The 17,887-nt window shown below is 29.3% G+C and overlaps 1 protein-coding gene across 2 annotated transcripts; it reads right to left on the minus strand.

Moving 5' to 3' along the window:
- Positions 1–126: 126 nt before the first annotated feature.
- Positions 127–2,876, minus strand: LOC109805280 (WAT1-related protein At5g07050). 2 transcript variants are annotated; one of them, XM_020367310.3, is made up of 7 exons: positions 2,569–2,876; positions 2,252–2,314; positions 1,631–1,747; positions 1,293–1,527; positions 932–1,090; positions 683–834; positions 127–461 (listed from the first exon to the last, which is right to left on the minus strand). In XM_020367310.3, exons 1-7 carry the CDS (start codon positions 2,763–2,765, stop codon positions 407–409), a joined length of 978 nt encoding a protein of 325 aa, XP_020222899.2. In that variant the 5' UTR covers positions 2,766–2,876; the 3' UTR covers positions 127–406. The 2 variants fall into 2 exon arrangements, with proteins under 2 accessions (XP_020222899.2, XP_020222898.2); XM_020367309.3 differs by having other exon boundaries at positions 127–469; positions 2,569–2,867.
- Positions 2,877–17,887: the final 15,011 nt, after the last annotated feature.

Consider the following 17,887-nt stretch of genomic DNA (forward strand, 5'->3'; position numbering starts at 1 on the left):
TCTCATATTCATTGAAATATCACTTTTTCAAAAATAAAAAATACTCAAGAATATTATTATATGATGATTTAATAAAGGTGAAAATAAATATTCTCATATTTTATATTTCCAAAAAAATATAAAAGATAATCGGAAACAATTGGATCTTGAGAAATTAGAGAATTTGACGCTAATAATACAACTTTTACATAACGTAGATCCAAGCACCCAAACTACAGATGAATTGGAAAGCAACAAACATACGGGTTTTCTACAAATTAATTGTTTGGCAAAACATGAAAAGAAAGCTTCATGACTTCATCTTCTGTTCTCTTCCCACTTGGACACACTTATTGACTATATTCTGCATTCTAGATCTTCAGCACCGCACTGCGATTTATCTTTGGTTTTCATACAAACCTTTTGGTCACTTTCTTTGCCCCACAACAGCAAGTACAGACCAATGATGACAACAAATGTACCTATGATGCTGAAGATTCATGAGAAGCAAATTTCAGAATTATATTTCTTGTTACATATAAATCCTTACATATTGCTAATTTTTAGGACAGAAAAAGACTTATTATAGACGAGTCTTAAAAGAGATGTAAATGAATTGTTTCATGTTACAACTAGATTTATCCGCATTTCATGCTTTATAATTTTGAAAAGAAAATCAAAATTATATGGCAGCGGTTAATACCTGCCCAAGTAAAGTTTCTCTCCGAGGACAAAGTAGGCCAGAATCGCCACCAATATGGTACTAAGAGGGTTAAACATTGTGACAAAAACTGGCCCTTTTTTCTCAGTGCACCATAGTTGGACGTAGATGATCAAATCAGCGACGACAACTCCCTGCCAATGGTTGATATTGTTAGAACTTTGAATTTTATACTTGTGATTTTGGTAAAAGATTTTGTAGACTATATCCGCTGATTATATTATACTTAACACCGTATATTGTGGACCACAAGTCAATGTTTGGACCCAAAGACCATGCTGAAGAGTTGTGTTCTACTATCACTGTGAAAACAGCTGATTGTGCTGCTCCAACAAAGCCCATCCACGTGGTGAGTGACAATTGCGCAGGGTATCTTTTCAAAGTCGCTGCCTGAATTTCCACAATCACATGATGTCAGAATAGTAATAATTTCTAGTCCAAGAGCCAAAAGCAGCAATAAGAATAGAAACCACTACTTCAACTATATATGTAATTTTTTTTATATTGGAGTCAGCCCTTTCTTCATGCATGGCGTAAAAATTATACACATAAAACATATGATATATAGTTATGACGGCGTTAAGGTGAAAACCTGCATAATGAACCACATAGACCATGTAACACAACTTAAAACTGTAAGAAGTGAACCCTTTAACCAGCTTTCATTGATAGCAGCACTTTTCCCTGGAATATGGATTAGTGGATGCCATAAACTTCTCATAACGGGTCCTTTGTACAGTGACATGATCAGAACACCAGCTAAGGAGATCACGGTCCCAATAACTTTTGCTAAACCGCGAGGATTTCGAAGATCAACAACCTCAAACCTACATTTAACTCATTTCTTTAAGAATAAAATAAAGGATGTAAATATTATAATGACTTGTGTATAAAATCTCTAAATTCATGTCAATCAAGAATTAAGCAAACCCGAGTGCCACTGCAATGATGAAGGTAAGGGAAGCTATGGTGTTGATCATGGAAGCAACAAAGGTCGGACTTGTGTATTTCAGGCTTGCAAAGTATATATTAACAGTCACACTAACCCTGAAAATTTTCCAAGTCAGACAAATTAAGTTAAAGAATGCTAACAACAATTTCTTTTTAGCATTTTCTTTAGTCTCTATTGTTAACCAAAACTTAGTGTTAATCACAAATTTTGGTAGAATGTTTTTGTAACTATATTATTGGTAAGATGAATCTACGAATGATTAATCTTTATCAAAAAATATTGATGACCAATCAATCATATTTTTAGTAGATTCTTTCTTTTCAATTATTTTTTTTCATACACAAAATTCAATTTGAAATCTTAATTAAAGAGAAGTTCAATATCACTTGAATCAACAATTTATTAGTAAATTTTAGTGAACCTTACTTGATATTAAAAAAGTCTCTCTTAATTTAGTAGCAAAACCTAATAAAATTTGTGATTTTAATTTAATACATTTGTCGATAGATAAAGTATAGAGAACGTGCTCCTACAATTCGTCGATCAAGTTTCCCTACTTCCCTATGGTGTAGAAATGTAGAAGCATGCATTGTCCTTACCCCAACAGAGAAAGCACAAAAATTTCCATGAAAAGACAAAATGTCAGCTTTGGTCTGGCTTTTCTGCAATAAGGATATAGTCAGATACATGGTAAAAGTTGTAGGTCATACCAAATTCAATTGTTAAAATAAACTGATATTAATCAGGAGTGCAAATGCTAAATTTGAATTTAAAATGCAACCAGCAGAGTGGATAAAACAAGCATTGATGCACTCTTTTGAGCATCCATAAATCAAATCAACAAGCACATGCATGCCACAATTAGAAGAGAGTCATGCAAATGCAGACCAACTCTTGAAGAGAAATGCATATCTACCTCTCCAGAAAGTATGCAAAAGGGAACATCACAACCGCAGCCACAAGATGTCGATAGGTTACATACACATGAGGGCTCATCCCATGGTTAAACGAGGCTTCAGTGATGAAATATAAGAGGGTATAACCCAACTGGACTAAGACCATGAAAAGGTGTGGCACATATGAAACACTTCTTTGTTCCATGAATTTAGTCATGGGCTAGTTCACGTGATTCACAAGCTTTTAAGAGAAAACTAATCTTCTGTCTTGCACTTGTTCACAAACTCTCAAACAAAATATAGCTGGTCAGCTAGTTGAATGTGATTCTTAATGCATGTTGATATGGCATCATGTTCTTTATTAAATTCCAACAAAATTTATTCTAAATTCCTGAGTAGACTGTGACATCAGAATGGGAATCTGGAGGATACAAAAAAGAATATCATTTTCAAAAATATGCTGGTTGAAAATTACATAACAAAAATTGTAAGCATTTTCTTTACTAATTTATTTATTTGTTTCATGTCCCTGAATTATAGAGTAACAACATGCGTGAAGCCAAATGTAAAAGGAAAATTGATCACCTTTGGCACTCTTCTCTATAGTGTGAATATATTTGGCTGAAAATTATAGCCACTACAACAAAATTTGTTATTAACGATAATTATTTAATAGTAATAATTTAATTACTGTCATATATAAAAATATTAATGGTTAATATATAATAGTCACTAAAAATGCATTTATATTACACTAAAGTTTACTATTAACGACAATTATTTATTATAAAAAACTTAAGTCTCACGTCAATTAGAGATAAGATAATTAAATAGTATATAAGTGAGTAATAAATATCACCTTACAGGTTCATTTTATAGGGTTGACTCCTAATTTACTATTCTAAATTGGTATCAAATCACCCATTATTACCAAATTCAATAGTGCTATAAAATAATTAGAGAGCAACTTTCACCTTATAAATCTCACATTTCTTAAGAGACAAAATAATTAAAAAAATAAATTAAAAAATATATAAATAAAAGACAACCTCATCGAATAGAGATAAAAAAAGTATATAAGTTGTGAATTTAGAAAAGGAAATTATAGGAATAAATTATTTAAAATAAATGAGACAATTGAAAAAAATAACTTTTAATAGCCTTTAAAATGACTACTAGAATTGCCACTAAAAAAATAAATTTTTCTGACAATTTAGTAGATTTTTACCAACATTTTATATAAATGCCAATAATAGTATTAGCGACAGTGAATACACCAGCCTTTATTTAAATGCTGATAAAAAAATAATGGTCATTTATATAATTACTAAATAATAAATTAATTACAAAAAAAATTAATTTTGGTGTAGTGAGCGTACCCCACAAAATCTTTTGTCTGCCACTCTAGTGTTTCACATATCGATTCTTCTATACTGGATTTAATTTGAATAAGAGGAAAATATTCAATGCATTCGTAAAATGATCCACAGCTGTTGATTTGTTTTATTAAACTTATTCAAGTACTTTAATTTTACTATTTGTAGGAAAATACACCACCATAATTTTCTTCTTTCTAAGTAAAACACATACATGCATTATCCAACATAATTTTTTATTGAATGACCAGTGCGAAGCACTTGAGCAATAAAAGATCGGTGGAGATTACGGTACAATAATTTATTTGTAATATACTAATAATCAATTTATATTATCATCTTTTTTTAATGGGGTCCATTCTCTTGAATTTTTAATTGAATTTAAACATGATTGCATGCTGTGGACATTATCCGAATATAATAAGATGAGATTATACTAGTGGAAAAAATACTTTTAAAATTGATCATTTTTTACTTTTAAAATCAGTTCTTTGACTAATTTTAAAAAAACTGATTTTAAAAAGTTGAACTTTTAACATCGGTCATGCATAAACCGATTTTAAAAGTCTAAGTTTCAAGATCGGTTATGGCATGACCGATGTTAAAAGTGGTTAATATTTTTTTAAAATAATTAACTTATTTTAAAAGGATTCCTTAACAAAACCTGCAAATTAATAAAATACCAGACAATTCATATGTTTTCAATGGACCAAATTACATACAAATGACAAAAATTGGTAAATGTCAACCATATATGTAATCAAAATGTTTTTAAAATACATGTAATGCATAAATGTGTACATAATAAGTTAAGTAATTTACAAACTATTATGCATCCTAAACTACAAAATGAGTAAAACTATAAACATAACTCGTAGCTAGTCAATGTTTCAATGAAAAATGTAGTCCATTGCTAGCTCCCTAATGGTGTTTATATCTTCTAGCGACAATGATGATCAATCTATAAAAATCTATTAAGAAAATTTAGAATAATTAGAAGTAACTCATAAAATATTTGATAAAATGCAAACTTAAAATAAAAATTTTCAAAATTCTAAAACGTACTTCAGTCCACCCAGATACTATTTGTAAATTAACAATAGTATGCATTGTCTTCGTTACATAGTATCTGCACTCATAGTTTCCTTTTTGCTTATGAGACTACAAAAAGAATATAAAAATCAATTTTAGTAGTAATGGTTATTCAAAAGAAAATACCTTAGAAAAAATATCATTACTAAAATAAAATAACTTACTTTAAGAGAGATCCAAAACATTTTTTTCTTCAACTTTGAACCTTTAAGTATATGGTATCCTTCCATAGCCTTAATGATAAAAGGACATCATTATTATATTTTAAAATAAAATGTAATGATCAATAAAATAAAGTAGTTTTTTTTAAAATAACTTACTTATCTAATAATTGTTTAAAGTCCGCAAGAGGAGGTTTGTGCATCGAACAAATGCATACAGATATATTATCCATAGGACAAATAATCAGAAGTTGCCAATAAGCATTACATTGAGAAACTATCAGTAATAGACAATACATTTTTTAAAAATTTATAATCAATTTATATAAATAGACTTACTTAGAAAAGTAAGGAGCTAACTTTTTTATTTGAGTCAAACATCCAATTTTGGATGTAAGCTTGGATTTCTTCTGTCTTGTTCTCAATTTTTTTGATTAACTCGGGTTCCAAAAATCCATAAATGTGATCATTCCCTTTATCCACACTCAATTTTTGGATAAATCTACAAGGTTAGAAATAAATTTAGAAAAAAGCAACAAAACAAAATTAAAATTAATTCAAATACTTACAATAACCACTTGCAAAATTGATATTTTCAGCATACAATGTCCGTTTATAATCTCTGATATGTCGCTCTGGCTTATATACAAGGGTACATTACTACAGAAGCCAAACACTTCAAGAGCCCAAGGGACTTGTTTAGGTCGTCTGTCATCTTCTGTTGTGATTCAGGAATTGTGTGTATTGTTGTACACATACCAATCTTATTTATAGAGTGAATACAATAAATGATAGAGATACTAATCTCTAATATTATGGAAACTAATCTAATCATATCCCTAATTGATAGTGAGGATAATAACCATAATATATGTATCCACAATATCTGTAATATATTCACAATATCTGTAACACTCCCTCTCAAGCTAGAGCATATATATCATATGCACCAAGCTTGTTACAAATGTAATCAATCTGAGGTCCTTTAAGCGATTTTGTGAACACATCTGCTAACTGGTCACCGAAGGCAGTTGGAGGCAGCGGTCGGAGGCGGCAACCGGAAGCGGCGACCGGAGTTGGCGACTAGATGCGGCGGTCAGAGGCGGCGACGGAAGCGGTGACCGGAAGCAGCGGTCGGAGACGGCTATCAAAAGCGACAGTCAGAGTCGGTGACTGGAAGCGAGTTCGGAGGCGGCAGTCATTGATGGCGTGGCGACCAGAGGTGGCGGTCGGAGGCGACAACTAGAGGCAGCGACTAGAGGCGGCGGTCAGCGATGCGGTGACTAGAGGTGGCGGTTGCCGGCGCGGTGACCCGAGGCAGCGACCAGTGGCGGCGGTGTGACGACCCAAGGTGGCAGTCGGCAGCGCGGCAACCGGCGGCACGACGACCGGAGGCTGCGGTTGGAGGTAGCAACCGAAGGAGGCAATTGGCGGTGCGACGACTGGAGGCAGCAGCCGGCGGCGCAGCGGCCGGCGACTAGAGGTGGCAGCGAGGGCCTTTGCAAGAAGAGAGAAAAAATATATTCTAAAAGAAAAGAACCTAAGCTCTAGATATCATGTTGTGATTCAGGAATTGTGTGTATTGTTGTACACATACCAATATTATTTATAGAGTGAATACAATAAATGATAGAGATACTAATCTCTAATATTATGGAAACTAATCTAATCATATCCCTAATTGATAGTGAGGATAATAACCATAATATATGTATCCACAATATCTGTAATATATTCACAATATCTGTAACATCTTCCATACAAGGTTTCTAATTTTCTAAGTTGAGTACCTAATTTGTCTATATAAAGCAATGGTGAGTCAAAAAAAACATTATAAAGATGTCCAACTTGGAACGGGCCGTTCCTAAATTGAAACAAGTTGTTCTAGGTTCCTAAAAAGACCTAAAACTATAGTTTGAAACGAGTCGTTCCAGCATAGTTTGTCATGAGTTAAATACCAATCCAGAATGAGACGTTCTGATTCTAGAACGGGCCGTTCTAGATTCAAAATTTACCCAGAATAAAGCAACAAAGAAACTAGAGACATGAGAAGAGAATGAGAATGTTACCTTGATATAGTAGTCTTGCAAAGAAAATGAGAAACTGGAGACTTTAGATGAGAGCGCGAAAGAGTAAAGAAAGGAATGGAGGGAAAGATCAAACATATAGGCGTTCACATTTTTAAAATCGGTTATTTAAGAACCGATTATATATGTAGTATACACAATCGGTTCTTAAATAGTCGATTTTAAAAGTAGCATTTTTAAAATCGTTCATTTAGGACCTGATTTTGTATACTAAATACAAAATTAGTTCTTAAATAACCGATTTTAAAAGTAGCGTCAGGGACCTTTTAAAATTGGTTAAAAGGTAGTCGATTTAAAAAATAGTGTCATTATTTATAAAATTGTCACCGCGTCACTTTTAAAATCGGATACTTTTTAACCGATTTTAAAACCCTGATTTTAAAAGTAATTTTTGTACTAGTGCTAATTGTTATTTAAAGATTTGAAAACATTTTATCTTTATCTGTGAATCATATGTTGGATATCTCATATCGGTTAACGAGATGATCATAATAAGTATATAAGAAAGAAACAACTATCACTTCACATGCTGATTTTTAGGGTTAAGTTAAGTTTTAAATAAGTAAATTTTATACAAAATCTTTTTCACACATGCACACTAATTATCTCCTTAGCAAGTGTACTAAGTTGTACAAATAGTTTAATAATAAGTATGAGTATGGTCTCCTAAGAAATTTATACAATACTTTATAAAAATCACTAATTATACTAAATTAAACTATCGAGAATGAAAAATTCAATTGATTGCAAAAATAAATATAGTGTTTTAAAAAAGATAAATGTTAGAAGAAATCTTTTTAGTATTTTTACGAATACTTAGAATACAAAAATTGATCTTAATACAACAATAAAATATGTTGGGATTTAACTTCATCAATCTTCTTGTGCTTACAAACAAACTTTAATCCAATTATAACTCAAAAATTATTATTCAACTTACAAATACACTCAAACCTTAATCCTTTACAAGTTATGATCTAAGCTTATTGATTGAGTTATCAATTTCTTGCATAACTTAATTAATAATTCAACTTTAAGAACAAGAGTTTATGAATAACATTTACTCTATTCCTAGAGGTAAATACCATTAGTTTCTCTACTTTAGTTCAAAGGTTTACAAGCATTTTCTAATCATTTTAAACTCAAAAAATCAAGTTAAAGGAGATTAAACCATAATAATCATTAAGCAAAAAAGATAGAGCAATAATATTGAATAACAATTGAGATTTATAACTTAGAATGTTAACATGAGAATAAGTATGGTTACATAAAACTTCAACAAGGGTGAACTTAACTACACATAGACATGAAACACAACAAAAAAGGTGAAGAAAAGAAGAAGTTTGATCTTGAAACCATGAGAGCTCTCTAAGAAATGTTCCCCAATGACATGTCCCCTGATTCTCTCACTTTTAGGTCATAAAAGCTTTTATCTCTTTTCAATAATGATATGTTAGCACTTATAGCACTAAGCATGAGTTTCTACAATTAGCATGACATAAGTAGGGATGGCAAATATACCCGTACCCGCGGGTAATACCCGAACCCGTCCCGACTTTGACGAGGAATACCCGGTTTGACCGGGTACGGGTACGAGTACGGGTAAAATCCGATATATTAAATCGGGTACGGGTACGAGTATGTACTTACCCGCCCCGTACCCGTACTCGTACCCGTCCCCGTTTCCATTTTTAATTTAATACCTACTTTCAATTTAATTATATTAAAGAATTTTAATATTTTTTTATGTGTGATTATTTATTATAATATGAGATAAAGAAATAACCTAATTATAATTATAATATAATTAAAAAAATAATTTAAAAATATTATATTTTTTTAAAAAAATAAAAAATTTGACGGGTACGGGTACGGGTATACTGGATACCCGATGGGGACGGGAATGGGGATGAAAATCACATACCCGGCGGGTACGGGTATGAGAACGGAGATGAGTTTGGCTCGCGGGGACAGAGACGGGTATCATGAAACCCGTACCCGCCCCGCCCCGTTGCCATCCCTAGACACAAGGAACAACAAGAAAAGGGTCTTTGGGGTTATGTGGCTAATCGTGGATTTCATATGTAGTGTGCGAACTTGAATCACATAAAACTTTTTTGTTTACATAACCCTCTGAGAAGTTGATGCTCAACATGAGTTTTCATGTTAAGTGTGGAAATTTAGCCTAATATTTTTTTCTCTTTTGAAACTTCAACAAACTTTTCACATGTTTCTTTCAATGTTTTCAAAACATTTTCCTTCCTCAACTAGAAAATAACATAAAAAGGTTGTAAGTTACATAAAAATATGAGTAAAAGATTAAAGTAAATTTTCTATAAATTAAGTTAAATTTTAATTAAATCAAAGTGTCAAATAAAAAAAATGAAATAAAAACTTCAAATTATACCATAAAATTAAAATAATTATGACTCTTATCAACACCAACATATTTCAGCATAGGCCAAACTTAAGGGGGGGAAATGTATTGATGAGAGGTCGATATAAAAGATGATACGGATCAGATTCTTCAATGCTTTAACTAAGGGACTGCAGTAGACTGGCTCGTGAATGGAACACTTCAACCTGCTCCAATCTTTTTTGTTTTTTTTTTTTTTTGCAATGGACATAATTGATGGGATATTACTAATTGTGGCCAACAAAAGCAAGTGGAGATGACATTCCATGGCCAATTACATTTGCTGCAATTCTTCATGAGGTGTGGCACTTTCAACTCGACTTTTATAACATAATTAATTTAGGCTACTTTTGAGGCCAACTTTATTCTTATAAAAGCTCGCCAAATTGCTATAGGTTTCGAAATGGCTATTGGTGCACGCAAGGGAATGGGTATAACATGCATAACTTTCATCACTACTACAAAAGTCTCATTTTCTTGCAAATTTTCCTACAAAAAAATATTCGCAAATTTTTTTTACAAATTTTCTTGCAAAAAAATATTCACAAAATTTTTTTGCAAATTTATTTGCGAAAAAAAATTTACAGATATTTCTTACAAATTTTGCTACAATTTTCATAATCATATAATTTTTTTCATGATAAAAATTTGCAAAAAATATTGTAAGAATTTTATTTTGTTTCTTGCAGATTTTCTTGCAAAAATAAATTCACAAGTAATGTTTACTAAATGGTAGAAAAATTTTGCAGCCTGCGAATTTTCTTGCAAATTTTAATACGCAAAAAAAAAAAAATTAAATTTATAATTTTAATATTTTAAAAAAACTTCAAGTCCCACATCGATTGAAAATAAAGCAATTAAAGAGTATATAAGTTGGGGCAACACTTACCTTACAAGTTGATTTATAGTAATTTCTTTAATTTTTTTCGTAAAAAATTTCTTGCGAAAAAATTTGCAGGAAACTTCCCTGCGAATTTTTTTTGCAGGAAACTTTCCTGCAAATTTTTTTTGTACTTTCCTGCGAATTTTTTTCGCAGGAAAATTTCTTGTGAATTTTAAAATTCACAAAAAAATATTATCCATGAAGGTATTACCTGCAGATAAAATTTCGCAGGAAAATTTGCAGGAACAACGTTTCCTGCAAAATTTTATGAAAAATTTGCAGAAAAAATTGCATGTAATAAGAGAAATTCTAGTAGTGCATCATTATAAAGTTATTTTATAAACTAATTCTTTAAATGAAATCTTTTACACATTTTAAAGTTGATTATTATAGAGTCATTATGAGTCATACTAATCCATATATGACATGTGATTTTTTTAAATAACAATTTTAAATTAATCATATTAAAGTTATTATAGTTGATAACGACTTTATTATTATTTTAGAAAAAAATTAAAATTAATTTTTAAAAAAATTAATATTTTAAATAAGGTCTTTATGAATTATAGTAACTCTAATTATTTTAAAAAAAAAAACTTTTTTTAAAGGGGTCGTCCATTTAAAATACTTTTGTAATTTGTAAAAAATAGGGTGTTTCATTTGTAAAATATATACATATGTAGACTTTAAAGAAGAAAAATAGGGTCACTTGTATAATTAAATAAAAAACAATTATAAAAAAAATAAAAGCTTTTAATATTTTTGTGATGTTTTGGCCATAAAAAAGGTGATTTTGTTATAAAGTGAAAAACGTGCTTGTAAAAAAAAACTGAACCCCTTTTTTAGAAAAAAAAAAGTGCTTTTAAAAAAATCCTGAACCCCTTTTTTAGGGGAATAAAAAGGCTTCAATGTTTTAAGGAAAAAAATAGTATTGTTATGTTTCATAAGGACTTTTAATTGCTAGTTATAACAACTCAAATTGAACTTAAAAAAAAGTACTTAAAAAAAATTCAACATGTTTAAAATGAAAAAAAAAGAAGATTAGTATAACTCATAATTGATGTGTTTAAGAAAAAAAAATTGTATCAAATTGGAATCTAATTATATGAAGAAAAAAAAAAGTATTTCTTTCTTCTTCTAATTATATGTTTTATATAATAACACCAAATTCATAACATAAATTAATTTAAATAGAAAAAATCTCAGATTAATTTATAAAATGTTATATAAAAATATTTATTTTTTTTACTTTGTATTTTAAAAAACTCTGTGTAACGTTTAAAATGAATAAATAAATTTAAAATTTGAAAATATTAATATGCTAAAACAAATCAAATAGAATATTTTTTTAAAAAAAATCTTATTTTGAATATTTTAAATTGGGTCGCTAAGGTCTATTATGACCTTAGTTAAAATTTTAAAAAATATTTCTTTTTTATTTATTTATTTAATAACTTATTAATATTATTTCTGTTAAAATAAATATCAATGTTAACCAAAATTTCATAAGTTTATATTTGTATTTGTTTTATATATATATATATATATATATATATATATATATATATATATATATATATATCCTAAATTCATTAAAAGTAAATTTGAATAAAAAAAATAAATATCTATCACATTATTTTATAAAACTGTTATTTATTTAATCAATTTTATTTTTTAAAAAGGTATACTAACCTTAAAAATGTATGAATAAATTAAAAAAAATTAAAACGTTAGTATGCTAAAAAAATAGATTAAGTTAAACTTTTTTAAAAAAAATGTTTTAAAAGGGTTACTATATTCCATAGCGACCTCAATTAAAATTAAAAATAGTATTTATTTTTTTTATTATTTTTATTTATTTATTAAAATTTTAATATTATTTCTTTCAAAATAAATAAGAATATTAACCAAATTTTCATAAATTTATATTCATATTATTTTTACACTTTTTTTTAATTATATGATTTATATTGTAACACTAAATTCATAAGAAAAATTAATTTTATTTTTTACTTTATTTTTAAAAAAGTCTATTAACCTTTAAAAAATGTATAAATAGATTAAAAAATTAAAAAGATAATATGTTATCAAATAAAATAAATTAAACTTTTTTAAAAATAGTATGTTAAACGGAGTCACTATGACTCAAACCGATTCCAATTAAAATTTTGAAAAAAATTGTTTCTAACTTGTAGCAATTTCTTTTTTAAGATTTTTTTTATTTGAGTGACTACAGTACAGCATATAGCAATTCTAAGAAGAAGAAAAAAGAGTATAAGATATCTTGTGTTGTTACAACTAGTAGTGACTTAACTTGAGTTACTATATTGAATGTGATGACAACCTTTACTTAAGGTTTTTATGGCTTAAAAAAAGAGAAAATTATGTGTCATATAAGTCATTATAATCTATAACAATTTTATAATAAACAACTTCAAAGATGTAAATAGTTTTAAAAAAAAGTTTCATTTAAGTAATTTGTTTTTAAAACAAGCCTACAATGGTCAATTAGTTTGCATAATTGATAATTGCCAAATATGCATTCGTATTTTATTCAATTTAAGCAATTATTTATCTACATTATGTTTTTAAATCTTGTTTTTTTGTCACAAAACACTTAGTTAAGAGAATTTTAATTTTAGTTTAATTGGTTAAATATTAGGTATTTTTATGTTTTTCTTGGTTGAAATGGAACATAGGAGAAAACAATTTGGAAGCTATAAATTTCAAAGGGAAAGCATCACTCCAAGCAGCACAAAATCATTACTCTAAGCGAGGAGAATTCCTTAGAGTTACCACAAATTCGCTTTGAGCAAGTGAAGATAGAGGTTACTCTTAGACCTATTAACTTGGTGACTCATAACAAGCAACATGGATGCTCTAAGTGACTGGACTTAATATGAAAATCCATTAGAAATTATTATAAAATTAGACTTTCTAGAAGTCTATGTATTAGTTCAAATTGTAATACAATTTTTCTTATTACAATTTTAGAAATATTAGAAAGGGTTTTGTGAATCAACATTGTAACCACAAATTGCTCAAAAATTTATTTAGAGTTTTAATTCTTAGTAACGAGCAATTAATTTTCCTATTGTTGAGGATTGAGGTAGCTACTGGAACTGTGTTAATTCTTGTTGTTTTTCATTCAATAAAAGTATTATTCAGTTAATTGTTTTTCTTTTGTTGTTAATGTTTATTTTGGTTTAATCATCCAATGCATGATTTATTAAAATTAATTGAGGTTGGAAAATCCTTTTGAAACTATGATCTAGAAAAAACACTGATGACATTTATTACCAAAGAATTAGAATAAACCTCATCAGCTGACTTTTAGTCTCTAACCTTAATTTAGGATTGTTTAACAAAAATTACAAAGGAATTAAAATTTTTTTCTTAAATAACCTAGAATTTCTCACTTAAGAAATTAAGATTTGAATACATGTGTGAGTTATTGGATTAATTGTTTAATTACAAATTGAATGGAAAATTTATAGACATACATAAGAAAAGTTAGTGAATCAATCCCTGGCTCTTTTTATTATATATTAATTTCATCCAAATTATTATTTTCTTTAAATTTTTGCAATTAAATAATTTTTACATAATTCAATGTAATTACTTTTTAATTTATCTATTCAATATCTTAATTATATTAAATAATTATAAATGTAAATCTCTATTGGTTTGATTACTTGGATTTTTGTCCTCTTTACTTGATACGCATTTGGTACTTGCCACAGAGGAGAAAAAGCTACAAAGGCATCCAAGAAGGAGGAAGATGTATAGGCTTGTCTAAGTAAAAACTAAATTTTTCTTTATTTTTTTTCCTAGCATTTTACTTTCATATTTATGTTATGGAGTTGGGTTGTTTTTTTAAATTGAGTTGTATTAGAATGTATGGAAAAAGTAATTGAACACAAACTTATCTATTAATTAGTGTTAATTGGTAAAAAAACAATTTTTTTCTGAGGTCATGGAAGAGGTTAAATAACTTGAATGTTTGTGTTTATGTCTCCAAAACTAGAGAGTGTGGCATGAGGAGGTGTTTGATAGGGGAGAAATTTTTCTATATCCAAGAACCATGATTTTTGGGAACTATAAATCCTAGGAATCATGATTCTTGGGAATAGCTAAAATATGTCTAGTTACTCATAAAAGTTCTTGAAAATATTTATACATGATTCTTGGAAATTAAAGATTTACATGTTAAGTTACAATAGTATATTCCCAAATTTATAAATATTTTTTATAAAAATATACTTTATTAAAATAAACTCACTAGATATATTTATTTACTCAAAATTTATTATAAACATGATATTAAATTATTTTAAAAAGTAAAAACTTATTAAAATTATTTAAATGATGAATTCAACAAAAAAAATGTTACATTATAATTAAGAAGAATAAAGATATATCATTTCATTCAAATAAAAAAATATTAAAATGTAGAAACAAAATAGACTTTAATAATATTATAAAAATTAACAAGGTCAAGAAATAATGTGATATAAGAGAGAGAGAGAGAGAGAGAGAGAAATAGAAATTTGGGAGGGAGAGAAGGGAGGGGGAGAGGGAGAGAGAGGATAAGAGAAGGAGTGAAAGTGAGAGAGACAGAAAGCAAGAAAGAGATATATAAGGAGAGAGAGGGAGAAAGAGAGAGAGAGAGAGAGAGAGATAGAGAAAAAGGGAGAGGGAGAGGGAGGGAGGAAAAGAGAGGGGTAGTGAGAGTGAGAGAGTGGGAGAAAGAGAAATAGGAGGAAAGAGAGAGAGAGAGAGAGAGAGAGAAAGTGATATTTTTTATTTTAAAAAGAGATATTGTTGTGTTTTTATATACATAAAACTTTTTCTTTGACTCATAAAAGTTGGATTCTCACCCTCTGAAATATTTTTGTAAGAAAGTGGGATAAAAATGATTCTCGAAAAATTACATTTTTGGGAATCTCTTTCTTTTAAAATAGCTACCAAACATACGAAACTAAAATTTTTACTTTAAGATTTCCAGGAATGTAAAAATATCATGCATACCAAACGCCCCCTAAGTGCTTATGTTTTTCAAAAAGTCTAATCGATGATTGAGAGACCCACAAATGGTGAGGATTGAGTGTCTACATTCTCTTCTATTTAATTGGATTTGCTTAAATTTTGCAATTGTGTGAATTACCTGTGTTGAGAAATGATCAAGGCAATTTTAAATTCTTGTTTGAGCCATGATCGAAGTCATATCCGGTCAAATAAATACAGGTAAATGTAGTACTAAGAAGTGACTCCTAGGTCGTCTCCCAAGGACCTTCTTTTACTGTTAAAGGCTTAAACACACGAAATGGTGGGGGTTTGTTTTCGGATTTTCAATTTGTAACACAATAATACGAAATAAAACAGTAAGTAAAACAGATTGGTTCCCTGCTCATCAGATTGCAACTCTTTTATCCCTGGTTCTCAGAACATTTCTCTGTTCATATTAATCCTTGTTCCATCCGAGTTAACCAACTAAGCGAAGATTAACTCAAGATTTCCCTACACGAATTAAGCAAACGTATACAACATTAAACCTCCCCACAAGATTAAGCAACTTGTGAGCAACCTGATTCATTAAGCATGAACAGCTATCAAAAACGAAAACGTTTTAGAGGTTCAATGAAGAAGAACCAAGTAGAACACAGATTCAAATACAAATAAAACCTCAAATAGATATTGCAATCTGCTCAAGGAACCAACCCCAAGGGTTTTTAGCCTTCCATTAAAACAGAACAGCAAACAGAAACGAAAATGCAGCAAGGCAGAGAAGGAAAACGAAAATGAACAAAAACGAAAATGAAGGAAAACGAAAATGTGTATTCTTCAAATATAAATGTTCAAGTTCCACAACCACAGAGTAGAAGAGTAAAACGAAAATACAATGGCAGCTCAAAGAGAACAAAACGTAAAAGAAAGCAACAAGGAAAACCCAAAACGTCCAAACTGTAGCTACATGAGAGAAAACGTGAATGAATGAGAGAGGAGGCTATTGTTCACGTAGTCACTTCAGCCTCTCATGTTAGTGGCTGCCAAGTCAGCCCTAACCTAGACCTATGACCTAAAAAATGAAATTGGGCCCCTAACAGTTACAAGTCTGACCCAACTACAATAAAATAGACTAAGGACTGAAAATAAATGCTGAGGTGGAAAATGGTGCAGCAATGACATGGAAGATGATGTGGCAGATGACGTGGCAGCTCCACTTGAAGTCTAGAAATTAATTCCAAGCCCAGATAATTATTAAACTGCCCTGAAAATGAAATTTGGAATAATTAGATTCATAAAATTCAAATTAATTAAAATGAATTATCGGTCCAATTAAAACCCAAATAGAAAACAGTACAGAATATAAACAATTAAGCACAAATCAGAGATTAAAATAAGTACAGAAAGGTAAGAAAGTAAGGGAAAATAATGACTCATCAAGCCACTATGCCAAAAAGCCAACTTGAAAATTTTTGTTTTAACACTTGCAACCTTTTTAAGCTAGACACTTAATTTTTCTTTTAGAACTTGAGCCTATCAAAAAAATTAATTGTCACCCTAAAGCTTTAGGAATAAGGAGAACAATTTAGTAAAATAAGTGAAAAGGTTCTACTAAAAATTTAGTTTGATGTGGGTATGTTACACCCACAAAAATATCAAGAAGGTTAATGATGACCCAAGCACTAACATAAAGTTGTAAGCACCCTTCTACTAAAAAAATAATAATTAAAATAAAATAATTAAAAAAAGTGTTACAAATAAAAAAGCAAAAGAGAGGTGCAAAAGTTGAAATTGAAAATAGTGCTTTGAAAAAATTTGGAAGTAATTAAAGTGACAAGCAAAAAGAATACAATTAAGTGTTCTCCTTAATCGTAGGCAATTTTGATTTCCAAAAAAACAATTAGATTTTTGTTAGCTTGGCCACATTACAAGCCTAAAGAATGTCCTTAGTGATCTCTACATACTTATGATCTTTACACAATTGTTTTAAAAAGAAAAGATGAAAAGCAAAATTAAATTAAATGGTGTTGAAATGTGTGAATAGAGTGAAACACTAACCAAGTAATTAGACTTGAAATTACGATAATAGAGAGCAAGTGTATTGGATTAATAAATTGCAAGTGTCATAAGATCTATTCTCTTAGAAATTTCTTCAGACATTACTTGTTTGGATCCAATGTTGTTACAACAAAAATGATGTGATTGTTTTGGAAAAGAATTATAGAAAAAGTTTTGTTCATATTCATTGATCCCAATATATCTCGAGTAAGATTGTGCTTAAAGTTGATTTGTTTGAGGACAAACAAGATTCTAAGTT

This window comes from Cajanus cajan, chromosome 7 (assembly GCF_000230855.2).
Source record: "Cajanus cajan strain Asha chromosome 7, NIPB_CcT2T_4, whole genome shotgun sequence".
Taxonomy (NCBI): Eukaryota; Viridiplantae; Streptophyta; class Magnoliopsida; order Fabales; family Fabaceae; genus Cajanus; species Cajanus cajan.

What these genes read in the sequence shown, in the direction of transcription:
- LOC109805280 (XM_020367309.3), bottom strand. Translation starts at nt 2,765, where the DNA reads ATGACTAAATTCATGGAACAAAGAAGTGTTTCATATGTGCCACACCTT. An exon ending in TTTGTGCTTTCTCTGTTGGG is followed by an intron (nt 1,748 to 2,251) that starts GTAAGGACAATG and finishes GAAAATTTTCAG; the next exon opens with GGTTAGTGTGACTGTTAATA. An exon ending in ATCATTGCAGTGGCACTCGG is followed by an intron (nt 1,528 to 1,630) that starts GTTTGCTTAATT and finishes AGTTAAATGTAG; the next exon opens with GTTTGAGGTTGTTGATCTTC.